The sequence below is a fragment of the Ursus arctos genome, unplaced genomic scaffold (genome assembly GCF_023065955.2).
Source record: "Ursus arctos isolate Adak ecotype North America unplaced genomic scaffold, UrsArc2.0 scaffold_13, whole genome shotgun sequence".
In the NCBI taxonomy this organism is placed as follows: domain Eukaryota; kingdom Metazoa; phylum Chordata; class Mammalia; order Carnivora; family Ursidae; genus Ursus; species Ursus arctos.
In genome coordinates this window covers 6,008,855-6,036,544 of record NW_026622797.1, presented here as the reverse complement: position 1 = coordinate 6,036,544, position 27,690 = coordinate 6,008,855, and the positions used below count along the sequence as shown (strand labels likewise).

Here is a 27,690-nt window from a genome sequence, read left to right as displayed (position 1 = left end):
TATCCGAGCCCTCACATCTTGCTCTGCTAGGAATGAACTTTATTTGCCTGCTCAGGAGACCACTCATCCCTAAAAGTCCAGTGCAAATGCCACCTCTTTTCTGGAGGTTCCCTTGTTCAAGTAAACACGCTTCCATTATAACTTTTGTTACCGCTGATCACTATTTCGCAGGTGTAAACAGCATCTTCACTAAATTGTGACTTCCTCATTCGGATATGCAGACTTGCTACCTGTGGCAGGTCCTATAACACAGGGTCTCAATAAATATTTGTTGAATTTAACATTTATTTTCTTTCTTCTTTTTTCCAATAAAAATAAACTTCTTTTCTTACAAATCCATTTCTACGTCTATTTTAAAATTTTATTCCGTATTTCCCTTAGAGTTACTCCTAACTGCACTAACAATGTGTAACTGAATATCTTCCAAATATTTCAGCTAAAACTGCCTCATGAAACCAAATTCTATACCAACATCTTTAAAAAAAAAAAAAATTAAGTGAAGTAAAGTACACAATTTCATTCTTTTTTGTCCTTCGTAACTTTACTAGAATTTACTTATAATTTCTAACTATGTAATTTTCAACCAGGCCAGATTAGTTATTATTTAGGAAGGCAGGACAATGTTAAATTATTCCACAGGAGCATTAGCTGTCTGACATTCGTAGTGAACTGGCAAATAAGAAATCAAAATGTACATAAAATGGTTTTTGCTCCGGCTTTGCCTGATCATGTGTTGTTGTGTGAAGTCATATTTCCTGTCAAAAGCATAACAAAGCTTCCCCTGCTCTACAGGATACAAATGAGCAACCTGGTACAGCAAATTACCCAGCTGTAATTCACCATTTCAGTCCTGGAGTGTAGCCACATGTTCTTTTGCCACCTGAGAAAACTACCTTGAAAAGTGAGTTATGTCCTTGGCCAGCCTCATCAACTAGTCCACAAAATAAATAATAGATGCCTCATGTGTGACATTACTGCATTGCCTTTAAACGACCTCAGAAAAGGCAAAATCAAGTACTATCACTGTCAATTCAACGTCCTGTATCTGTTATTCTTAGCTCATAATAAGACACCTCAAAACTAGCTTTCAGATGGAGAAAACCTTAATGGTACTGGCGGTAGGCTGAGAAGAACCTTCTCAGGCTGGCCATGTCCTAGTCCCTGAAGCCCGTGAATGTGACTACGTAGCAAAGGGGACTTCGTGGATGCAGTGAAATTCAGGATCCTGAGATGGGGAATGTAATCACTGGTGTCCTTACTAGACGGAGGCAGAGGGAGATGTGACGACAGAGAAGCAGAAGGTGCTGTGGCCCCTGTGACCCTGAACTGGAGCAAGGCAGCCAGGAGCCGGGACGGAGCCATAGAGGTCCCAGAGGAGTCCTTGCTGGAGCCTCCGGGAGCTAGTTCTGCTAACACCTGATTTCAGCCCCTTCAAACTCAACGTTGGATTTGTGTCCTCCAGAGCTATAAGAGAATAAATCTGTGTTGTTCTGAGCCACCAAACTTGTGATAATTTGTTAGAGGCAACAGGAACCAAACACAATAACTGAGCTACCCCTCGCAAGTGTATAATACCACTTTTAAAAAGTTAGGGAAATGATGGTGCTAATCTGTCTTCCAGAAAACACTACTTTTATGACCAGAACATGAGATTATTCGATGCTACAACTGGTAATTTATCTGACATAATTTGCCACAGAAATAGAGTCAGTTCTACATATGTTATAAAGGTGATACACTTGTCCAATCCTGAAGACTGTGTTTATAACATTTATTAAATTTCTGTATTTGCAAAATAGTATATGCTTAATGTCGAACATCTGAAAAACACAAAACCACAGTGCAAAAGAATTCTACAATCCAAAGATAATAATTTGGGGGGATAGTTTCTAAAATTTTTACATATATAATGCTATCAAGTTTTCAGTTATGGTAACTAAGCTCTTACATTAAGAAATTTAAAAAAAATCTTTCTTAACTACTAAAGAAGTCACACATATTTATCAGACTTAGGTGATAACGTTAATATTCTTACTATCATCATTGCTTGAAGAAAAAAAAAAAAAAATCATGTCACCTCCAGAAATCTGACCCCAAACAGCATCACCACCCATTCTCTAACTTTACCAGCATAGCTTGCATTTTATCAGGCATAAAATGATTAAATCAGCTGCAGAAGCCAGAAGGGATTTTTAATAAATTTATACACAAAGAATTGTGACAACCATGACTAGACCCAATAAAGAAGTTCCTCATATGTTAGGCGCCAAATAAAAATCATTCCAGAAAGTCCCCCTAAAAAACCGGAGTTATAAAATGTGCAGTGGCGCTGAGGTGCCCAGCAGCGGCCAGGGTCTAAAGGCTAGCACATATACCCGCTGTGAAATTACCATACACTGAGAATAAGATTATTTGGTGAATTCCTGGTAATTAAGCCAATGGGGGGAAAAACAATACATTCGATAGAAACTCCACATGCAGTGAGAAACTACAAGTGCCACACACATAAATAAAAATGCACAATGAAGAAGAAAGAAAACTCTAGAGAGGACCACAATAAAGGAAGAAATGTCCTAACCTGCCAATGACGGCATCTCACCAATTTCTAAGTGTAGAATAGGATACAAATATCAGACCTCCACTATATATTACTTTCTGTTTGTATCATACGATTATGTCTAAATTGACTGCACAGTAAAACACATTCAATTCTTATCCAATACTATTAACTCAGGCATCTTCATTTAAAAACATGTTTTGATATTGTCACACACAATAATCCAAACTTGGTGAACACCCACCCACTTGAGCGGTCTACGTGTGTTTGTACTCGGCAGCCCGGGTAAGCAGCAAATCGTGGAATGCCCCAGTTGTGCTTAAATCTGTACCTCTCACTCCCCAAGGACACGCCACGGAGCTGGAAAGGACTCCAAACCAGAGTTCAAGAGTGGAAAGAAGCATGCTAGAGAATGAATTATTATTCTTCAACCTTGTTTCTCCAGGCAGTAAGCCAACCTGGTTCCCAATCCTCTGCTCAGCCTAACATTCCTCACTCCCCAAAACAGGATCAAGGAATAAAGTAAATCCAGGACCACATTCCTAAGAAAGCAAAATGCAGAAACAAGGCGTGTTTACTGCAGACAGCTCCCCGTGTAGGGAAGGACCCTGGTGGTTCCCAGTCTGGTTAGTCATGTCATCCCCATTGTGACCCTCAGAAACACTTTCACAACCAACAGTCAAGCCCTGTGGAAACCAGTGGCAAGTGAGGAAAGAGCTTCCCTCTTAATTATTCAGACAGCAGCTGCTCCTTCGAGCTAAAGAATGAAATGTTAAAATTCCAGTTTCTGAGAAAATAATGTGCAAAAAAACCAGTAAAACACAAGAAAAGGGGGAGTACAGGTGGCTTCTTTGAAATACAGACATTGCAAACTCAGTCAGTCCTATTTCTCCCTGTTATTCATGCAGAGCAAGCTTCAGGTACGTATGCTACCTTTCCATGTTCTGGAAAATGCATCTACTCTGCACAATAAGCTTAAAAAATCACAATGTAGCTACAAAGGGCTTCAACTCAGGTCACCTAATTTATGCACTAAAACTCCAGAAACATTTAAGAACAGGAATAACCGGTACATCCATCGATTAGATAAATAATGAAATTGTCTCACCTGGAACACCAATATTAATTCCCTAATCACTATTTTTTTTTTCCTATTTGATGAGGGTGGGAATGGGTTAGAGGGACAGGTAAAGTTGCTATATATTGTACATCTCGAGCTTTTTCTCTGTTCCAACGGTAAGGGCTCTAATGTTAACCTTTATGAGGGACCCTATTCAAGTCTAACAAGAAAAGTGAATTGGAGAAATCATCAAGAACCTATCGAACTATTAAAAATACAAACATTGGTCCAAGGATGGTCTCAATACATGACCAGGTGTATAAGTTATGCAGATATTAAAAAGGAAACAACCCTACCTTGCACTATGCTGGGTCATCGGGACCTCTGGCTTTAGCAACAGTGTTTCCCCATCTACGGAACAAACTATAAATAGAAACCTAAAAATCACGTGCCACATAGCAAAGAAGGACATCTAGAGTACCTCTGAAACATGAATAAATTTAAAGCTTTAGTAACATGGAAAAAAAAATACCTGTCAATGAGAGATATTTAATACATTCTACAAAAAAAAAAAGGACTTTTTTTTTTTTTTAGAAACGTGGCCCTTCATCAGAGATGAGTTAATGACATCTGCAATGTCACCAGGCTGAGAAAAGCCATCTCCTAGCCTACAACCACCTATCGCTTTTAGTGGAAGACCATCTCCTGCTTGAGAGAAGAAGGAAGCCATCGATGCTTACCTGGGCTCCTGGGCACTGCGGCACTACAGCACAGCTCCCCATTCCTGCCACAGACATCTCTCTAAACTGTCATCCGTGCATAACGCTCTTCCGATACAATGGTTCACTACCGACTCCTCCTTGCCACCGCAGTGTAAAGCTACCGTCTTTGACCCTGCTTACAGCTGACAGACCATGCCCTTCTAGCCTGGTGCCAGCCTACTTCCTCTGGCCTCTGCCTCACTGCATGGTCTTCATCACACCCTCCCCTCTCCCTGACATGCCTCAGCTCATGTCTGTCCCTCCATCTAGAACGCTGCCTTCGTCTAATGAACTCCTACTTGTCCTTCAGTGCCTCTGGACACAGTGGATCCACCAGGCTCTATCAGTTACCCTCTCCAACACCTCCCTGTATAAACCTACATCATGATAGTTACAGTGTAGGACTGCAAATCTTTATTTTTCTGTACACCTTCTACACTATGTGGTGTTGCTAAGCTCTTGGTTGACTCTAAAGGAGGAGCTAATTGCTTCAGGTTGAGAAGTGTGAGAACTGACACACAGATGGGGATCTTAAGGAAAACTTCATATAAAGTTGGTGTCATTTGAAATGGATCTTGCAGGATGAACGGTAGTTTCCAGATGTACTACAGAGAGGAATAACGTTCAAAGCTGAGAAAAGAACGTGCAGAAGAGACCTGAAAATCTGTGGGGTGACGGTGTGTGTGTGTGTGTGTGTGTGTGCTTGTGTGTGCATGTTTGTGTTGATATATACACATCTCTTTCTAATTACTCTGCTTCTGTTGGGGGGAGGGGGGAATTCTTACCCAAATACATGTCTCATCAGTCCAACCAGATCACAAACTCATCTCAGAGAAACGGTCTCACATCTCCCTGTGTCCCTTCCCAGCAGGCGATAGACACACACTTGCCACCCACCTGGACCTCCTCCCCTGCACAGCACCACCCAACCCAGTACCTCAGAAAGAACTGACACTGACATCATCATCGTGAGCTGAAATACCTGTTAATCCAGGGAAGAAAGGCTTCCATTTAGAGAAATAGATACACGAATAAACCTGGTAGAAGCCCCAGATAATTAGGACATATAGCACTGAGGGAAATATAGTAACATTACCACAATTCTTTTTAACCAAGACTCTCTCCTATAGGGGGAAGTAAATAAGCCAGGAAGGTGAGCTGCAACATAAATCAGCCAACTGCCATATAAATTTCCTTCTTTAATATTATAAAACTTAAGAGAGAAATCATTCAGGTTACTACAAAGAAATATTTAAAATGAGCTCATTAAATGCAAATTAAAACAGAAACACTGAATAAGCACTGGGCCACAATTAAAGGGTGAAGAAACAGCAGGTAAGAAACCATTTTCATTGATCAAAGAACTAAAAGCTAAAAGAATAGACTATTCTGCATTGAAACTGCTTTCATGAATATGAAGCATTTCGAAGTAAGGAGATTTTTTTCCCCCTTTTTCAAAGAAGCTTTGGAGGTAGAAATGGATCTGCATATCTTAATACAAAGTACTTTCATTGTATCATTTTAAAGCAATGAAGCTATGAGTTTTCAAAAAAAAATGTAGACTTCAAAAAAACCCTTAGAAATCATTCCAAAATTGAAAAGGGCATAAGGTCATCATTCTAGAACCTTTGGAGCCAAAGAAGAACTGTACATAATTATACAAAATCACCTATGCAAAGATTCAGTAGAATTTCCTTTATGACACAATTGTACTTCGTCGTAAATAGAAGCTTTCAGAGCCTATCTTGAGTACTTCAATTAGGGTCACTTTTTATCTAAAATTATTGAAATGGCAAAGCAAGTAGTACTGTGGTATATTCAACTAGAAATATAAACTCTGAGACTTTCAAATTCACCACATATAAGCTTTAAAACAAATATATAGATTTGTAGGCAAATAGTAAAGTTCATGACAAAAGTTCATGATAGCAAGGGCATTTTTTTTTCTATTTCATTCACTCGTGCATCCCTGGCACCAGGAATAGTAGATACTCAATTATTGGATCTGCTGTCATGAAAATAAAACAATATAAAATGAAAAATGAGAGGGATTTTTCCCTCATAAATTCATTTTAAAACTTAAAATATACTTTTTTAACAGAAAGGCAAAAGCAAAAATAATTTATGATACACAAGGAGTAAATGGGCATTCTTATAAACACTGCCAGACAAGGCAGAGCCACCAAGCACAGTTGTGCAGCTTGTGCACTGTTCAAAGGCACTAAACCTGAACGGGGATGGAAAGAGGCAGGGAGAAAAGAAAAACCCAGTAGGTGCTCTGCTGATGGAAGGTGAGTCAGTCTTGAGGAGGATGTCTTTTTGAAATTCTTCAGTCCTGAGGAGCAGGGCAGCTTTTGCTACCTTGCTGCATTAGACAGAAATGTAAAATAGGGTGACTTACTTTAGAACAATTCAGAAATAGCTAGAAAAAGTCAAAATCTACTAATCCTTTGACCAGAAAATCCACCCAGAAATTGTAATAAGATTTCTACTTTACATATATGCTTACATACACAAATAAAAAGATATGAACACAAACATTTCTGATGATAGCAATCTGTAAACCTACTGAATGTTCATTTATTGAAAAGTATTTGCATAATTTGTGTACATCCATAAAATTAAAAAAGTAGGCAAGAATTACTGTGGGGTGGAGTTGTATAGGTATATATTTTTTCTAAGAGATAATCTAAACAATGTACAGATGTGACTATGTTCTAATTGTCATTTTTTTTTTAAAAAAATCAAAACTTTTTAAATAAGACACTGAATTTGAATTCCAATATTGACAACGCTGTTGTATACAGATCTATGTACTTTAATATCTGATACTACTCAGGGGCGCCTGGGTGGCACAGCGGTTGAGCATCTGCCTTCGGCTCAGGGCGTGATCCCGGCGTTATGGGATCGAGTCCCACATCAGGCTCCTCCGCTATGAGCCTGCTTCTTCCTCTCCCACTCCCCCTGCTTGTGTTCCCTCTCTCGCTGGCTGTCTCTCTCTCTGTCGAATAAATAAATAAAATCTTTAAAAAAAAAAAATATCTGATATTACTCAAATACCTAAATCCAGTTCTACAGGAATTAGAATATGCTACAAATATCACTACTAAAATTCAATTTAAAATAAAAATTGCTAATTTTTAAAAGGGTGAAATATGCTTTTAATGATGCCAAAAGTTGTATTTTTCTAAGTAGAATTTTCTTTTTCTTTTTCTTTTTTTTTTAAGATTTTTATTTATTTGACAGAGAGAGAGACAGCCAGCGAGAGAGGGAACACAAGCAGGGGAAAGGGGAGAGGAAGAAGCAGGCTTCCCGCTGAGCAGGGAGACGGATGTGGGGCTCGATGTGGGGCTCGATGTGGGGCTCGATGGGGGCTCAATGTGGGGCTCGATCCCAGCTCCCTGGGATCACACCCTGAGCTGAAGGCAGATGCTTAACGACCAAGCCACCCAGGCACCCCACTAAGTAGAATTTTCTTAAGCCTTTCTATTCTGCTTTCTTTTATCTTGATGTCCTTCCCCATACTTCTCAAAGTCATAATCACCAACTTCAATTAATATGTTTCTATGGATGTCTGGGTCAGGACATTTAACATACCAGTCATAATTCAAGTGAGAAATGTAAGTACTTTTGAAACAGTCTCTGTGCCACGAAGAAAGACTGGGTTTTAAGAACATAAAAGGAAGGTTAATTCTACTGATAGTGAGGTAACAGTTAATCCCCTTTACTCCTATTGTACCATGTCAACCTATTTTTGTTTTTCCTCAAAAGTAAGCCAAGATTTATATAAAGCGGAAGAGTATTATTTGCATTAAAGAGGGTGCAGCAATTAAAAAGAGCATAGGCATAAAGGGGCAATTTCTAAGAAGCACAATGTCTTTAAAAAAAAAATCTCAGATATATATTGTTTACAGTTTGATCACCAGCTTATCACTAGGTATAAACTGTAATGCCTTTCCCGGCTCCAAAGTTTAGTCACAGAAATTGGAAACCCATCACTCTACAACTTCTTCTCAATTGCCTCCACTTTCACTTGCCTTCCAACATTCTCCTTCCTTTTCACATTTTCTAAAACAACCAAGCACAAAACTGACAATCAAAACTTTTATAAAAATGTGCCCACCAACAGAATTAGGCATATTCTCTCTTCCTTCACTTTCACTTACCTTTTCACACTCTCTCTTCTTTCCACATCCTCCAACACAACCAAGACCATAATTGGCAACCAAGATTTTTATAAAAATGTACCCACCAACAGAATTAGGCACACTCTCTCTTCCCCCACTTTCACTTACCTTCCAACACTCTCTCTTCCTTTCCACACTCTCCAACACAACCAAGTCCAAAAGTAGCAATTACGATTTTTATAAAAATGTGCCCACCAACAAAATTAGGCAGTGAAACTAATTGTATAAAATAATTTACTGCATATTGTCCCCGTGGTTTTTATATGTAAGGTACTTTTCTTGGGAGGGGGCATGTTGTATTTATGTTGTAATACACATTTATTCGCACTACGTAAAACAAAATCTGGAGTATGAGAAAAAACGTCTTTTAAAATGTACCTTATATTCTCCATGTAATTACAAGTTACTAATAACTGTCTAATCAAATCCAAAGATCATACTCTTTCTTCTTGTGTCCCTTAATCCCAAATAAACTAAACTCCCTAAACATAGTTCATCCTAACAAATATAGTCATTTATTAGATAATAATTTAGAATTGTGATTTTTAGATCTTAAGTCCCTATCTTTATATATAGCTTTACTATAAATTTGCTTTTAAAAGTATTCATGTACTAGATTAAGTTGAATTAAAATAAAATTTGCACAACTGTTTTCAAAATAAAACAAATTATTTTTTTTCCTATAAAATACTGACATCATGGATTTTGAAAACTGTCTTCTTGGTTTTCTGAATCAGTTCAGAGTTGCGTTTACAGTGGATTATATGTAATAGTCACCCTAAAAAGTCTCAAAAGATTCGTAAAAGTTTATATGAAAAATTTATTTATAAGAAAAAATGTCTTAATTGGATAACTCTCAAAAGTCATTCACCAAAAGTCATACTATGCTAGAAAGGAAAGAAAAATTGGACAACATCCTTAGGTTTTATCACTGCTGCATAGACAGTGTCAGTTAATCCCTGGCATGATTCTCCCAGTGAGTAGAATGCTTATACTTAAACATTAATTTACTAAAAAAAAAGACTTAAGAAGACTTTATCAGCGCATACAAACACGTATTTTAAAATCCACTTCTCATCTTTCTGGACAGACCACTTCTGTCTTCAGATGTACTCATTGCCATCAAAAGTGTTTTTTAAGTGGCACTCATCAGGAATAATCCCCAAATAGGCTCACCAAATCTTCCATACACAATCTAGAGCAAGTCTCTGTCATAATAAACCCCCAAAATAGCAATGGTTTCTAATCATACTGTGCATTTCCACTAATTTCAAAGATTACCGCTAAGAAGAACAAAAAAAAAAAGAAAGAAAGAAAGAAAGAAAGAAAGAAAAGAAAAGAAAGAAAAAGAAAAAAGAAAAACTTTTGGCTTAACCCCGGAAGGGAGAAACTTTGCTAATCTTACACATCACAGTGTTTATAAACAATTATAATAAACCATTTCCAAAGCTTTAATCACAAAAACGCACCTAGGTCATTTGGTGTTAAATAATAATAATAATTCATTATGCAAATATTTAATCCTTGTTATTTACTCTAATTCTTTCATCTCAGACCTACAATGAGAGATTTAAAAGGAAAAATCAGAGCGGCAAGACGTTTAAATCCCTTTGCAGGAATTTCTTTTGATCCTAACCATTATTGCAGGTACTTTCCACCAGAGTTAAATGCTTCGCTAGGGTTTCCCAGGAAAGAGTCCTACATCGGGGGTCCCAATCTGTTCCTAACTGGAATGCAGCTACCAAGGCTCACTGAGGGATCTGCAAAGGGACCCCCGCAAGTCCGGCTGAGCAGTGAGCTCGCTCTCGGAACGCGCGACCCAGCCTTCACCTTGGGAGGCGCAGGGGCGCACACCAGGGTCCCTGAAGAAGTTGTCTCCAGTGGGAAGCCTGTCAAACCACGGGCGGGGTGGGGGCTTAGAACACACACACTTATTCTCCTGGCCCACGGCGGGCACTGGGAGGCCCATGGCGGGCACTAGGAAGCCCGCAGCGCGGGCTGAGGACAGGCGGACACGGCCGCCCTGACACTGACAGTTGACACCGGCGGACCTGGGGTCCCTGTCCGCCGAGGCCCGGCGGGGCGGCGCAAAGAAGCTGTACCTGGCAGGCACCCACGTACCTATCATGGTCATTGGGCAGGTGGAGGTTGCTGGGCATGCAGGGACCTACGCGCCCACTGGCACCCGCACGTGCCTCCCACCAGTGTGGCTCCGGGGTTCAATCTTCCAGCACTCGCCTCCCCTGTGGCCGGCAGTTGGAATGCGCACGCGCGGACGGCGCGCAGCCAAGGGGCCTTCTGGGAGTCGTAGTTTTAGCGCGTAGTTTCTCCTCACCCCGCCCCCCGCCCGCCGTCCGCCGTCCGCCGTCCGCCGTCCGTCGTCCGCCGCCCGCCGCCCGCCGGTCGCCGCCCGCGTTCCGCTGGCCGCCTTCCGCCGCCATTCCGGATTCAGGCCCAGGAAACGTACGTCACGGGGGGCCTGGGCCATTCGGCAGCAGTGTTGACGCGTCGCTTAGCAACCAAGAGGCTTACCTTTGGAAGCTTGTTGCGGCTCTTGCCACGGTCCTTCCCTCTTCCCGCCCCTCCCCTCCCTCAACTCCCTTCACCTAGGAGCTGCCAAACATCTGGATCACCCTGGGCACTACGAGGGGTTGAATTTCTACCAGTAACGCGCGTTTTTACATTTTTCCCGAACTCCTTTTCACATCCGTAAAACCCACTGACTCTTTTACTACACGTTTTATGAGAACAAGACATTCTCTAGGAAGATGGTGGCAGAAAAAGAGACCCTGAGCTTACACAAATGCCCAGACAAGATGCCGAAGAGGACCAAGCTGCTGGCACAACAGCCGCTCCCGGTGCACCAGCCTCACTCCCTGGTTTCTGAGGGCTTCACAGTCAAAGCCATGATGAAAAACTCAGTCGTAAGTGATCTTCCTGCATTGAATGCACTCGGTCCGAATCAGGGAACACCAGATTATAGATGTTGGCCGGCCCTGAAATGGATTCTGAATCTGTGTCCTGGGTGGTCTTTGGCAAAAATGGCAATTCCTTTGCAGAAGGTGCCCAACAGAGTGTGGAGGTCCCGGCTAGGTTGTTAGAAAGGATTTTGGGCAAGTGAGGTATTATATCCCATTTATAAGCACTTTCCTAATAACTCATGGTTTCTAGACCACCCCAAATTACTCTTAAACTATTTACACGAAAATAAAAAAGAGCCTCATTACTTATTGATTCCTAATGGAGCCCCACTCAGCAAAGGGCCTTCTAGAAGGCGAGTTCTTAGAAATCATAAACTCTTGCAGAATTTGACATGTGCTGATGTACACCTAGAAGCATGAACTCATTAAATCATCTGTAGTAAGAAATCTCATCAGTTCAACCTAAGGAATTTTAGAATATCCCTGCATTTACTCTAACAACCCTCTTTCTTACAAAATAACATCAGCCTGTTAGAGCACTGATAGGCAATTTAATATGAAGTCTATTTCCAGACCTTTTAAATGATAAATTTTAAACAATCCAAGCTTCAGTTCAAGTATTTCTATTACTATATAGTCTGTATTTAATTTATATTATTTGTGATAGTAAAAATGAAATATTCTCAATACTATTGGGGAAAAAAAGGTTTAAAATGCACACAAGTGATTTAGCTACATGCATGATAGGTTAAAAAAAACTTTCATATTTGTTAAACAGTTAAAATTTGGTATGCTAAACCAGGTTTTACTTGTGACTCACTAAGCAAGCCCCTGTCTGGGAATGAGATATTAATAATAAATGCAGCTTTCAAATTGGTATAATTTACACTCTGGGAGCATCTGACTTATTGTATGGTAGCTTATTATGTTAAATGAATAGTGTTGCTTTCCACTATCACAGTATTTCTTTTACATAAATGTTGCAAGTCTAGTACCTTGTTCCTAAACCCCATCCTTTACCTGCATGAATGAAACAGATTACCTCTAGATCCCTAAGCCAGATTGCCATATTACTACACAAAATGATAGTTGGATTATTGGAATGTGTATCAGTTGGTTTACAATAGTGAAAATTTGTGGATATAGACTAAAACTCCTGCTTGTTGTAGTTGAAATCCTTTTGCATGGTGTTCACGTAAATAGGTAGTGATGGGGGTCAAGATGACTCATTTATCAGCAATATAGAATACCATAACCATTCAAGCTAATTATTTGTTTTTTCTTTGACACCATATTTCTAATTATAATCTTGGTCATTTTTTCAATGTTATATTTGTTCACAGACATGCAGAAAATTGGTCAGATTTTCTCTTTTTCTAAATTTATGTTTATAATCATGTATTTTTTTAACATAGCCTTATACCTAAAGTTATAGTTTCTGGGAAATTAAGTAATCCGGCATTACTAAATGTAGTAAATATGCTTACAAAACTAAAATAACAAAAAACATTGATTGTGAAGCAGCCTTCTTTATAAACAACTTATTTAAGTTAAATATCTCCTTATTTTTGTATTTTTAGGGAAAGTCTCTTAGTGTAATATCTGTATTTCCATGAAGACCCTCAAAACAGGATGTGTCATTCTTTCACTTTATTTAATGGGAAATTACAATTCATAGATGCAAGCATTATCGTCTCATTCAGTCATTCAATCAGCAACCATATCTCTCTTTCTCTCTCTTTTTTTTGCGGGGGGGGGGGGGAGGGGCGGCAGTTAGCTAAGCTAAGAACTTGCTAACCACAGGCACAGTTCTGAAGATTTGGGATCAGCAAAACAAAGTCCCTGTAAAACTACCACACGATAATGAAGTCTTGATAAAAGAAAGATACTGTTTATACAAAAGAACTTCAGTGGTTTAGGAAATAAAACATTTCCTTTTTATATCCAATATTTACATTTCACCATTTCTGTCTTCAACAGTATAAACCTTTTTGGCATTAAAAAGTCAGAATAGCTCTATCTCTTTCTTAAGGTTTATTTCTATTCAGAAAATAATGTGCCAGTCTCCAGCTTATCTTAATTACAATCCCTATCCCAAAGCTGACACCCAAATCATTTTTGAATTGTTGGGGCTCACCTTCAATTGCCTCTTTCAAACACTTCCTAATTAAATGAGTCACCATCCAGTGCTCTTCCACAAAAGACATACACAGCTAAATCCTAAAGAGTTCTGTGGGCACTTTCTGTGTTTCTTTGAGAATGCTCTAGTAACATAAGTAAATACACTTGATCATAAACAGATTTGATCAGATGGGCTGTACAAACAGAAATCCTTATTTAAACAGTCATAAACTATAAGAATAAAAATATTTCTAAAATAATAAGAAACATAAATGGCTAGTTTTTTAAGACCCAGTGTCAAATACTGTTCTTCCTTTACTTCCTTGAAATTGTTGTTGCATTCTTTATGAACACAGGCAAGGAGAAAATTCCTGAAATCAGAGACTAATATTCAAATTCATATTGTTACATTTGCCTAAAAAGACTGATAGGACATACAGAATTTGAAGATTTCACAGTCCATTTTCCGTTTAAAGGCCTCGTTTCATGGTATTTTAAAACCTATAACCAGAAACCACTAGCTCAGTGTTGTATTGGTTTAATCTCAACTGACAGTAGATGCTTTCTGTGCTAACGTACTTTATCATAAAGCAAGTTAGGATTTGGACCCAAAGTTGTGATGATACAGAAGTTGACTTCAGCTGAAGCTTTGTACTATAGCTTTCCTTTTCTATAGCTTATAGATGTTTTATGTTCAAAGCTTAGGGGAATGGGAGAAATAAACCTTTAATGTTGCTTTACTTATAGAGAGATATTTATACTTACCAATCATATAGTAATTCAACATATAGTGGTAATGGTCAATATTTATAAATTATGTATTAAGATATCGATTTGGCTGGTTTAACAGAGACCAAATAAGAGTAGTTTAACTAAGATGGAAGTTGTTTCTGTTACATATAAGTCCAAGTTTGTTGGGCACTGATTGAATATTCTTGCTTTGTATCCTGTAGGATGATCCCCTAGGTCAAGGTGGGCTTACCACCACCAGGGTCAAATCCCTACACTCGGAAAGAAGGAAAGAAGAAGCAGAGAGCTTTGTTTTAGAGGCAGGACCTAGACACTACACCCCACTTTCATTCACATCCCACTGGCCAGACTTTGGTCATAGGCTTATATTTTCCCTTTTTACAAAAACCTATGAAAAATTGACCCTTAAAGGAACTCCCAGGCCCCCATACCTGTTTCATCAGGAAAGGGGCTACAAAAGTTATATAGGTGCAAAAGGGCATAATCTCTAACACGTATTTCAGGCATAGAGAGAGAAAAATGGGTAAGGAGCAGCCTGCAAGAAGAGGCAGGAAGAAATGGAGGACAAGCAGCTTCATTAGGAATGTAAGTCCCAAAAGTTGCACTTGTCACTCCCACTCAAATCCATTGCCAAAACTTAGTCTTATGACCACATCCAGTTGCAAGAGAGGCTGGGAAATGGAGTCTCTGACTGGTAGCTCTATGTCCAGCTGAAACTTGGGGCATTTTATTACTGTAATAAAGGGGAAAAGGGAAATCGGGGGATGATTAGAAGTGTCCACCACTGGTGCTAAATATGCTGTATTGCTAGTGAAAAGGAAACAGACAAAATAATTACAGTACGTGTAAATACACATCTGTGCTAAGGCTTACAAATATTTACTCAGTATAGTGGAAGTACTAATGATGAGGGGACCAAGTGATAATAAACTGATTGAGATCCTCATTACCTTCTGTCTGGGTTTTTACAGTCTAATCCAAACTGGTCTCTAGCTTCCATCCACCAATTGGTTGTTTGTTTCAATCACCTGTCAGTATTACATTCATCTTTCTAGTACAAAGTTCCCTTCTCATTACTGGTACCTTCACAGGACCAGCAAGGTCTTCTGTAATATAACCTTGCCCTAAGGTTTTAATTTCATATTCCCCTAGTCTCACTTCCTTCCACCAAATTAAAACTGTAACTTGTCCTTGTTATGATTTCACTTATATTGCTCCCTTTGCTTGAATGCCCTCCTCCCTACATATCTGCACACCCACGTTCATTCAGACATTATGTAACGAACATCTACTGATGACTGACTGCCAAGCACTGTTTTAGGCACTGGCAATTAAGAAGTCTGGAAAAGGCAGAGGTCAAAGAGCTGTCGAGCTTTGATTTTTGTGGCCAGCTAAAATGCCTACTGCTTCAAGAAGACTTCCCTAATTCTCCCTCTTTGTCAACCAAGATGGAAAGTTATCCTTTGCTCATTGTTTTCTACTGTGTATTATAGTTACTTTGTCTCATGTTTTATCTCCTGTAAATTCCCTGTGAGGGCAGAACCCATGGCTAACCAATTAATTTCATCCTAACCAGCATCTGTGTACTCACTAAGTATCTGTTGAATGAAGGTAAGCAAATCTACCATTTCTTCCTGTTTCTTCTTCATCCTCTTTCTTGTTGCTGTGATTGTTATATGTCTTTAGTCTTGTGTTGTTTTTTTTTTTTAACCACCCTCCCCCAATTTAGGAGCTCAGAAGATCCCTTTAAAACTCAGCCAGATCAAGGCATTCCTTACCTCAAACCCTTAAATGGCTCCTCATTTCTGAGTAAAAGTTAAAGTTCTTGCCTCCTGTAAGGTCCTAAGTAATCTGGCACCTTTGCTTCTTTATGCATATGTTTTAGTGCTTTCTTCCTCACTCATTCTGTTCCATCCACAGTAGCTTCCTTGCTGTTCCTGGAAAATGCCAGTTGCCCTGCTGGCTCAGTGCCTTTGCCCTTCCTGTACCCTTTGGCTAAAATGCATTTCCCCTTTACATATCACCATCTCCTATTCCTTCCAGTTTTTTTTGTCAAAAATTAACTTTTCAGGGACACCTGGGTGGCTCAGTCGTTAAGTGTCTGCCTTCAGCTCAGGGCATGATCCTGGCGTTCTGGGATCGAGCCCCGCATCAGGCTCCTCCGCTGGGAGCCTGCTTCTTCCTCTCCCACTCCCCCTGCTTGTGTTCCCTCTCTCACTGTCTGTCTCTCTGTCAAATAAATAAATAAAATCTTTGAAAAAAAAATTAACTTTTCAGTGAAAGCTTCCCTGGCTGTTTAAAATTTCAGCCTCTTAATAATCTCTTCCATCCCTACTGCAGCACACTCATCTTTCCATTTTATGTGTTTCCATAAATACTGACCACCCTCTCATATCAATTTAGTTTATCCTATGTCTTCTTCCCGTACAGAGTAAGCTCCTTGAGGGCAGGGAATTACTACTATTTTACTGACTGCTGAATCTCTAGCTCTAGAAGTGTTCCTGGCACATAAGAGGTGCTATTTTTTTTTTTCTCAAATAGATTAATGAATGACCATCTTTTGTACTATAATGAGACAATCATCTTTGAATTAACAGCTTCAAGAAAAATGCTAATGGTTTTATATAAATATAAAGTATAGGAATTAGAATAATTTACAAATGTTTTATGCCATATTTTAATTACCTTATTATAAAAGTTGTACATGCTTATTGTAAAATGTTAAAGTGATATGGTTTACAAAAGCTTTCTCCTGTCTAAAAATTTTAGTTTCCCCCCCCCAAATCCTCATAATTTTAATGTTCTATTTTAAAGCTTTGCTTTTTCCTGATTCATTTTTGTTTAAGAAGTGGGATAGACAGTTTGATTTTTTTTTTTTTTTCCAAATGACCAGAGGGTTCTTACATGATCCTTTACATATAGTTAAACTAAATTATGTAAAATATCTTCCTATTTAATTTGAATGACCTAGCAATGTTTTATGTATATTAAATATAGTAGCTTATTACATGTTTTAACATCTAATAGTCATTTTTATTCTATCTGGGTTTCCAACCCATGTTATGAGGAGGCAAGGCAGATTTTTTTTTCCTCCACTTTGCATATAAATCTCAGACAACTCAATTTTGTTGTTGTGGTTTCAGGACACTTATTAAATGGCAGAGCAAGGAATGGAACTTAGATTTCTAGGTATTTCTGGCTTGGACCAATTCTCTATTGATCACTTGTCTTTTAGACTTTAGTTGATGCATCATATGTCAACATAAGTGTATCACTTGATGAATATTAAACCAAAGACACTGGTCCAGCACGCAGATCATGAAACATTATTAACACGGAACTCCCTCGGGCCTTTTCCAGTCACTGCCCAAATATACCCCCAAGTTCAATTTTCTGACAACAGATTTGCATTTACATCCATGGAATCCTAAAATCCATAATCGTTTTGTGTCTGGCCATTAAATTTGTGTGACTCACCCACATTATTGCATATGATTACAGACCCTCCATACTCATTCCTGTGTAGTATTTTTGGGTGTCTTTAGAACATTATTTATCTGTTCTTCCACTGATGAGTATTTGTGTGACTTCTAGGTTAGGACTGTCACAAATAGTGTTACTAGGAAAATTCTAAGACATTTTTTGGAGAAAATATGTATAAATGTCCAAGAGTATACTCCTGGAATTTCTGAGTCCTGGGGTATGTATATATTTCCTTCAGTAACTACATCAAAATCATTTTCCAAGTTCATTTTTCATATTTAAATGCTTGCTAGCTCTACATGAGAGTACTATTTGCTCTATCATCTAATTGCTGTTCACTTTACTATAATACTGTGTGGGTCCATCCTTGTTCTTGCAAATGGCAAGAGTTCATTATTTTTCATGGATGAGTAATATTCCAACTATATAGATAAAGATATTTATATCTTAAATCTTCTTTATCCATTCATCTATCGACAGACACAGGTTGCTTCCATATCTTGGTTCTTGCTATTGTAAATAACACTACAATGAACATACAAGTATATATATCTCTTCAAATCATTTTTTCATTTTCTTTGGATAAATACCTAGAAGTAGAATTGCTAGATCACGTGGTAGTTCTAATTTTAATTTTTTGAGAAATCTCCATATTGTTTTCCATAGTGGCTACACCAATTTACATTTCCACCAATAGTGTATGAGGGTTTCCTTTTCTCCACATCTTCCCCAACACTTCCTTTTTTTTTTTTTTTTTTTTTTTGTCTTTTTGATAATAACTGATCTGACAGGTGTGAAGTGATTATTTCATTCTGGTTTTGACTTGCATTTCCCTGGTGATCATTACATTGAGCATAGAACATTGAGCATCTTTTCATGTTCCTGTTGGCTATCTGTATGCCTTTTTTGGAAATATGTCCATTCAAGTCCTCTGCCCATCTTTTAGTTGGGTTTTTGTTACTGTTGTTGATATTACATTGTGTAAGTTCTTTATATATTCTGGCTATTATATACCCTCCTTATTTCCTATATGTTTTACAGATATTTTCTGCTAGTCATGGGTCGCCTTTTCATTTTGTTGATGGTTTCCTTTGTTGCATAAATGCTTTTTAGTTTAAGGCAATTCCATTTTAGCTTTTGTTGCCCGTACCTGAGAATACTAGTTCAAAAAATATTGCTAAGACCTATGACAAAGAGCGTATTGCCTGTGCTTTCTTCTAGTGATTTTATGATTTAAAGTCTTACATTCAAGTCTTTAATCCATTCTGAATTTATTTTTATACATGGTATAAGACAATGGTCCAGTTTCATTTTTTTGCATGTACTGGTCCAGTTTTCTGAGCACCATTTATTGAAAATACTGTATTTTCTCCATTGTATAGCCTTGCCTTCTTTTTCATAGATTATTTGGCCATATGCATGTGTGTCTATTTCTAGGCTCTTCATTCTATTCCATTGATCTATGTGTGTGTTTTTGTGCCAGTAGCATACTGTTTTGATTACTATAGCTTTGTAGTATTGTTTGAAATCAGGAAGCATGATGCCTCTTGCTTTATTCGTCTTTCTCAAATTGCTGTGCCTATGTGGGGTGTGTTGTGGTTTCATACAAATTTTTGGATTCTTTGTCCTAGTTTTGTGAAAAATACCACTGTGTTTTGTTGGGGATGGCATTGAATCCATAGACTGCTTTGGGTAGGGTGGGCATTTTAACAGTATTCTTCCAATGTGTGAGTACAGTATGTCTTTCAGTTTATTTGTGTCATCTTCAATTTTTTTTCATCAGTGTCTTATAGGTTTGTTTGTTTTTTTTTTTTTAAGATTTTATTTATTTGAGAGAGAGAGTGATAGCAAGAAAGAGCAGAGCAGGAGGGAGGGACGGAGAGAGAAGCAAGCTCCCCGCACTTAAGAGAACAGGTCTTTCATCTTTTGGTTAAATTTATTCCTATGTATTTTATTCTTTTTAATGCAACTGTAGGTGGAACTGTTAATTTCTCTTTTTGATGGCTCATTATTAGCATATAAAAACATGACCAATTTCTGTTAATTTTGTATCTTGAGACTTATTGAGTTCATTTATTAGTTCTAGTAATTTTTTTGGTGGAATCTTTGGAGTTTTCTATATATAGTATCATGTCATCTGCAGTTTCTTTTTCCTTATCAATTCAGATGTCTTTTATTTCTTTTTCTTGCCTAATTGCTCTGGCTAGGACTTCCAAAACTATTTTGAATAAAAATGGTGAAAGTAAAGTGGGCATTTTTGTCTTGTTTGTGGTCATAAAGGAAAGGCTTTCAGCTTTTCACCATTGAATATGATGTTAGCTGTGGGTTTGTCATATATATGGCCTCTATTATGTTGAGGTACATTCCTTATACACTTACTTTGTTGAGAGTTTTTATCGTAAATGGATGTTGAATTCTGTCAATTTTTTTTGCATCTATGAAATTATGATATAATTTCTGTTTTAGTTTTGTTAATGTGGTATATCATGTTGATTGATTTGTGCATGTTCAAGCATCCATGCACTACTGGAATAAATCCCACTTGGTTGTGGTGTGTGATCCTTTTAATACATTGTTTAATTCAGTTTGCTAATATTTTTTGAGGATTTTTACATCTATATTCATCAAGGATATTGGCCTAAGATTTTCTTTTTTTGTGGTGTCTTTTTCTGGTTTTGTCATCAGGATAATGCTGGATGTGTAAAATGAGTTTGGAAGCATTCCTTTCTCTTTCATTTTTTTTAATGATTTGAAAAGGATAAGTACTAACTCTTTTTTAAACTTTTGGTAGAATTCACCTGTGAAGCTGTTTGGTTCTGGACTCTTGTTTTTTGAGAATTTTTAAATCAATGATTCAATTGTATAACTTGTAATGAGTCTGTTAAGATTTTCTGTTTCTTCATGATTCAGTCTTGGAAGATAGTGTGTTTCTCAAAATTTATCTACTAGATTTTACAATTTGTTGGTATATAATTGTTTATAGTAATCTCTTATGATCCTTTGTATTTCTGTGGTATTAATTACAACTTCTCGATGGGTTCGGCCAGCAAACCCTAAAAGGGCAAATGAAAAGATTATTCCAGACACCCAAGTAGGAGAAAGGAGAGGGCCTGGGGACCAGACGCTCTAGTGGCAAGATGCCTACCTCCATTTTCGTTATGCATGTTATTGTTACAGCAAAGAATCAAGATTAGAAAGGAATGTAAAGTTTCAATAACTAAGGCAGTGACATTTACTGTCATTGTGTGATTAGAACTATCCGTGTCTGTGACCTGCAGGCAGAGAGTATGTGACTATTAAGGATTTATGTCTATCCTAAGTTAAGCATCTGTCCCCTGGAAGATATAGCACTGGGCCATGATAAGGATCTGGCTGTTTTCAGCCCAGAAACCTAAAAGGAGGCCCACTTTTCTGGTCACTCCTTTTTTGGTTTTCAACTAAACTCTCCCAAGGAAGACTGTGTTTGTCATATCTTAGTTAGGCAGGCATTGTGAATTCCCACATTTCCCCTTTTCTTATTCTTTGCAGGTTGGAGGTCTCGCTGCAGTTGTGCCCAGTACAAATCTCGAGTTTCTCCTGTTCGGGAGAGTGCTGTTATTCCGATTTTGCAGACTACAAAGACAAGCAATAGACCAATGAGTAAAATAATGGACAGTCCAATGAGTCCCCATTTGGTGTTAGAAAACCAGTTTTTTGGATTTAACTATTGTAGATTGTCAGAGAGAATACCCCAGGTTTTTTGGTTATGCTCATGTTCATTAATGGTGGTGAGAGAAGATAAAATCTGTTTCTTTAAGTTGGAAATGTCTAAAGTTAAATTGTCATGGAGCCTTGAAGATGTTTCTTAATTTTTTTCCCAATCATGTTGAGTACCGTTCCAGTGTAAAAGGGTTACACAAATGACTTTATGGGCCCAGTCACAATTAAGATTCTGGCGAAAAGCCAGGGCCTCCTGTTTTTTCTTCCAGGTATTCTATTGCTGCTTCCATCAGTTGGAGTCTCCCCAACAATTTTTTATCTGTCATCTGGTGTAATTGAAATTCTTGGGTTACATTATATGCAATTTGATCAATATATTGGGCTGTTTAGATGATATGGGTGAAGGCAGCTACGGCAATGCTAGTGGTTGTCAAAATGAAGATAGCTGCTATAATGCCCACTACGAGTAGGTCTAGAAACCTGTGTAGCCTTTTTAATTCACTAAGTGCGTGATTAAGAATGCTGAGTGATTTAGATTCCTCCCAAGGCCTAGTAAGGTTGACAGGGGTAGAGGCAAAAGGCTGTCCTTTTAAAACAAAGATGCGAGTAGCTTTGTGGTAAGTAATGTTGTAATTACTGAGGCAGGCTGCATAATATGCTTTTCACCTATTGGAGGACTTGATAACATAGAATCCATCCTCCTCAGATAGGGATATATTGGCTCCAAATAAGAAAACATAAGGGTGTGGTATACAGAGCTGAATATGATCAGTGAAGTTCTTATGAAAAATCATGGCTACCTGAAAAATTGTAGTATTCTCCGTGCCACACAGAGAGGTGGGGGAAATACCTGTCTTAGCCTCCAGAGGGAAGATCGAATTGGAAGGGGCTCTGAGGAAGCAGAGAGCTAAGGCTTTCTACCCACCAGATTATAGGAGAGGATTGCTCTGCAGATCTAGCCTCCATTGCTAGCTGGATGGATTTTAATCTCTGTCTCATTAACTATTAAATATCCTCTTGGAATCCAGTTTGTAATAGTATGATTATCTAGATTAAGGATATGGAGATTAAGAGCTCAACATGTCTCCCAAGTTATCCTCTCTGAAGATGGGGTCCATTTAGTACTTTTCTCGCAGAGGGGAAGAGAGGAGATATTTTATTATTGGTCCGATTGCCATGCCAGGATACTACCAACAGAGATAAAGGTTAATTGAGTCTTTTTGTTGGTGCCTTTAGGCACAAGATGTAACCAAATTTGGGGGGGAGACAGTAATGCAAAGAGGATCATACAGAGAAGTGCATATGGGAAGAATTGTGGCATATAAGTTTAAATTATATGGTAAGGGAGCCCAGAAGGAGCCCTTAAGCTAAGGTTGGGAAAAGGGGGAGGAGGTTCCTCCTACCCAGTTAGAGTTACTGTTGAACATAGGCAAGGGCGCATCAGCCCACCTTAAGGGTTTCCAGAAGCTTGAATATGATTTTTGTTCTCTTACTCCCCCTTATTAGTTTTCTTTACTAAGGTTTTGATTGGAATATTTATCTCATGTCTTTCTTTTTAATACCTTTATTTTTAATAGAGATTATTATTCTTTTATTAAAAAGGTATGTAATTATATTTCTATTTTTACTTTCATATGATCGTTATTTATGAGTGATTCTTTTTCCCATTGCTTGGAGCATTACGATCATGTTTTGATTATGATTTTTTTTATTACTGGATTTGTTGCTTGATGGTTATGTAATTTGGTTTCTACAGTTTTAGTTGCTTGGGATTTATTAGTTATCGTTGTGGTTAGAATAAGATATTTTCTGGAACTTTTCTTTGGAAACTTGAAAATAGACATTTTTGTCCATAGTTATTCCGGATTGTTAATTGCAGATAATTTATTTTACTGCAGATTATTACAGAAACCATCTATGTAAACACATTTTTACTATTTGGTAATATAGGTCATGAATAATAAGGCTTAGATCTATCTTAAACAAATCTGAAATAAGGTTTGGTATTTCCTCCTGTTTCTTTACTATATCCATATTTAATAGTCCATAAACAGTAATTTCTCCTGATTTATCTGAGTGGAAGTTTTAAAAACACAACTAATTGCTAAAAATCCATTTATTAAATGTCCTTGGTTCTTGTGATTTTGATAAGAAGAAAAATGCAAAAGAAAACAACTTACAAACAAGAATTATTAAACAATGGGAAAACTGTATCAAGATGTATTCTTTTGCTTCTCTTTAACCTTACCAGGGGACCTACCAAATTCCTGTTTTAGGAGTTCCTGAAAATGACTTAATGATAGCTGACAATCTTTACTCAAATTTACTTGAAGGACCCAGAATTCTAGAACTTCTCTATAGTCCAATTGTTTTATTTTCGGAAAAAAACACATTTATATTTTCCATAAGTATATTTCATATTTTACGGCCTTAAAATGAAAATTTTGAGAGAGAATTCAGGAAGACCTGTTGATTTTGCTACTGCTTGATAAGAACCAACTTAAAAATTAAACTGCCACTTTGGAGGGTTGTGCAGACACATCACTGATCACACAGTGACTAAGTACTGGTGAGAAGCATGCCAAGGTTTAATACATGGGGTGACCACTGGTTTTGTAAGAGATAAAAAGTAAGGCAAGAAGAGTTCAGGTTTAATATTTAGCATCCAAGAATTGAAACTCGAGAGCATTTGTAAGGTAATTCAGTTATTCTATGGGAGAGAAGTATTATATTCAGGGAGAGATTTATTTTTAAGTTTTCCATATATGTGTAAGAGTCATTGCCTAAAAAAAATTTAAGATATCATTACCTATGAATTTTATTACTTACCAAAGTCACTGCCATTTAGGAAAAAGCATGTGAATTTATTATATTATAAAGAATAATTGTGTTGTATAAATAATAATTTATACTTTAGAATTATCCTCCAAAACCAATTCAAGTTAAAGTCATCAATGTAGCATAGGTTAGAGAAAGTAAGACTAGAAAAAATATGATTATATAATAAATGCCAAATAAAATAATGAGTAAAAGATAGATTATGGCTAACTACCTTCCTTTTGTGGTTTTTATTTAGAAGAGAATCCATGGAGAAATATATATCACAGATTATTTATTCTAAATTAAAGTAGCTATGAATAAATAGTCCCTGAGACAAACAGTAAATTCTTAACCAAATCTTCTGTGTCCTGCACTTTGTATAAAAAAAAAAAATCTGTTATTTTTACATGATAAAACTGAAACTTTATTTCAAAAACAAGCAGATGACACCCTGGTAAATGCTTTCACATGAATTTAAAAAATATTTGAACTTAACCCATATTATATTTAAATATATTTTAGAATTTATATAATACAGTGATTGTTGAGACAGAAAAGCAAAAATCGTTAACTATTAGTAATTTTACTTTTCATTTATTTTTTTAGAAAAAAGAATCACTTATTTTTTTCCCAAAGTTTTATTCATGTATTAGAGAGAGAGAGACAACTCGCATGAATGGGGGGAGAGGTAGAGGGAAAGAATCTTCAAACAGACTCCCCATTGAGGGCAAAGCTTCACAGGGGGCTTGATCCCATGACCTAAGAGATCATGACCTGAACCAAAACCAAGAGTCAGATGCTCAACCGACTGAGCCACCAAGGTGCCCCAAATATTGGTAATTTTAAGTAATAATGAGGCCTGCCTTTGTGTATGCTTTATGTCCCTATGGAATTTCTTGAATAAATGATATATCGTCTTTACTTATGATTGTACTAGATTATACACACATTTATAGTGATTTATATATAAAAAATTATCTTCTTTCACTGTTAGGAGTAAATAATGAAAATGTTTCGGAAGTTCACTAAATATAACTTTTATAAGATAAAGTGGGAAGTATAAATGGCCAGTATCTTACAGTTCTTTTTCTCTGTGCTCCTCAATGCTTTGCACAGTGTTCTAGACATTGGAGATACTCAGTTGTTTTTCTTGATTGTTTAATTATAACTTATTTTGTGAAAGTAATTACACTTTGAGTGTCTTTCTACACCTGTTATACATGCCTTTCAATTCACCACATAGAAAAAATGTAGGGGATTGACTACTAAGACCTTCTTTTTGGATAGAAGACCCTTCTCTAGATCAAATTTGGCATCCTGTTTATATAAAGTAGAAGATAATTTGATTGAGTTAAAACTTGTCAACACTTGATAAGAACCAGAGGAATAGTGTTTTATTTTTTATTTCTATTTTTTTAAGATTTTATTTATTTATTTATTTGAGAGAGAGAGAGCACAAGCACGGGGAGTGGCAGAGAGAGAAGCAGACACCCCGCTGAGCAGGGAGCCCAATGAGGGTCTCAATCCCAGGGCCCTGGGACCATGACCTGAGCCAAAGGCAGACGCTTAACCAACCGAGCCACCCAGGTGTCCCAGGAACCATAGCAATAGAGTTTTAGATTAGGACTAACGGAACCAAAGGAATTAAAAACCTTGGGAGGATCTCAAAGACATGAATCAGCACTAGTGTGTGGGATATGTTGGACAAGATTGAAATACCTCCAGTGACTTACATAGTACAAACACCAGGTTTATCCAGAGCTAATGCTGGCAAACCCAAAATCACCCAGATTCAGCCAGGGTAGGGCTTGAGGTAAGACACCCAAGTGACAGCAGAGACAAAACACTTGAGTCAGTATCCAAACCTATGGTCCCAAAGTGAACCGAGTTCCAGCCAAAAAGATTAGTAACAAGAGGCAGAGGCTTGGGGAACACTGAAGTCTGATCTTAGCCAAAGAGATATTTAAAACCCTTAGTCTCAGGGCACCTGGGTGGCTCAGTCAGTTAAGTGTCTGCCTTAGGTTCAGGTCATGATCCCAGGTTCCTGGGATCCAGCCTGGCATTGAGCTCCTTGCTCAACGGAGAGCCTGCTTCTCCCTCTCCCTCTCCCCCTGCTTGTTCCCTCTCTCTCTCTGTAAAATAAATAAATAATATCTTAAATGAAATGAAATAAAATAAAATAAAATAAAACCTTTATTTTCCTGTTAGAAAAAGCACAGGCTAATACCACCCAGGGAAGGATAGGGAGTATTCTGGAAAGCAGATGTTAAGCAGCCTAAAAATTTATGTCTACTGCCAGGCTTATGTTGACAAGTTGAACTTGTTGTTTGAACTTTTAATATTCTGTAAAATAATTAGTTAAATTTGTTAGTGTTACTCTGTTTTGTAATAGATCTCACCTTTATCTCTGGCCAGTCACCCACAAATAATTGATATTTGTCTCTGAGGAAAGTGGATTGAAGCAAATCTGCCGAAATTTATTAAAATATTGGAAAGCAAACTCAGAACTTATATACAATTTATAGTGAAAGAGCCATATAATCTCTTTTACATTGTCAGTGGCTTTCCAAATTGAAAATTATTTCTTAAAGTCTCATTGTGACAGGTGCACAGGTTGGTAAGTAAAGTTGCAGAGATTGGCTTATCAGATCTTATCAGACCCCACCGTACACCTGCTCCCTGTCCCCCAGGCCCACATTTTTTCAGTTCTACCACTTTTAAGTATTTCTGATTTTAAATCTGTAAATAATATGCTTGTACTACTATTTCTTTTTTTAAAAGAGCTTAATTGGGGTACTGACAATAAACTACATATAGAACTGGATAAATTTTGATATACACATACAACTGTGAAGCTGTCACAACAATCAAAATAATGAGTATATCCACCATTTGCATGTTTCCTTGTGCCTCTTTATAATCCCTGTCACACTCCTTCCCCCATCATAATCAACCAATGATCTGCTTTCCATCATATAGATGAGTTTGCATTTTCTAGAATTTTATATAAATGGAACTATAGAGACTATACTCCATTTTTTTCCTGTTCTTTTTTTTTTTCAGTCAGCATAATTATTTTGAGATGCATCCATGTTGCATGTATCGATACTTTATTCCTTTTTGTTGCTAGAAACATTCTGTTTGTGTGAACGTAGCACAATCTGTTTAACCGCTGACTGTTGGTGGGCATTTACGTTGTTTCCAGTTTGTGGTTGTTAAGAACAGCTGCTGTGAACATTGGTGCACAAGTCTCTGTATGGATTTGAGTTTATCTCTCTTGGTTAAATACCTAAGAGTGGACTAGTTGTATCAACTGTCAAGAGGCCAGGAG

General features: G+C 37.5%; 2 protein-coding genes across 6 annotated transcripts in view; one reads left to right on the top strand and one right to left on the bottom strand.

Annotated features, from left to right (window-relative positions):
• PRKN (parkin RBR E3 ubiquitin protein ligase) overlaps positions 1–10,848 on the bottom strand; it is a 1,246,455-nt gene extending 1,235,607 nt beyond the window's left edge. For 2 of the 4 annotated variants that reach the window (XM_057311211.1, XM_026504659.4), the window contains exon 1: positions 10,687–10,840. In XM_057311211.1, coding sequence (XP_057167194.1) covers positions 10,687–10,699 — 13 coding nt within the window. In that variant the 5' untranslated portion in view covers positions 10,700–10,840. Of the gene's footprint in view, positions 1–10,686 lie in introns of all 4 variants that reach the window. The other 2 variants (XM_026504660.4, XM_057311210.1) reach the window with 2 other exon arrangements.
• A 66-nt stretch (positions 10,849–10,914) lies between these two features.
• Positions 10,915–27,690, top strand: part of PACRG (parkin coregulated) — a 497,419-nt gene continuing 480,643 nt past the window's right edge. The window contains exon 1 of one of the 2 annotated variants that reach the window (XM_026505177.4): positions 10,915–11,489. In XM_026505177.4, coding sequence (XP_026360962.1) covers positions 11,334–11,489 — 156 coding nt within the window. In that variant the 5' untranslated portion in view covers positions 10,915–11,333. Of the gene's footprint in view, positions 11,490–15,875; positions 15,969–27,690 lie in introns of those variants that run through there. The other variant, XM_057311208.1, reaches the window with a different exon arrangement.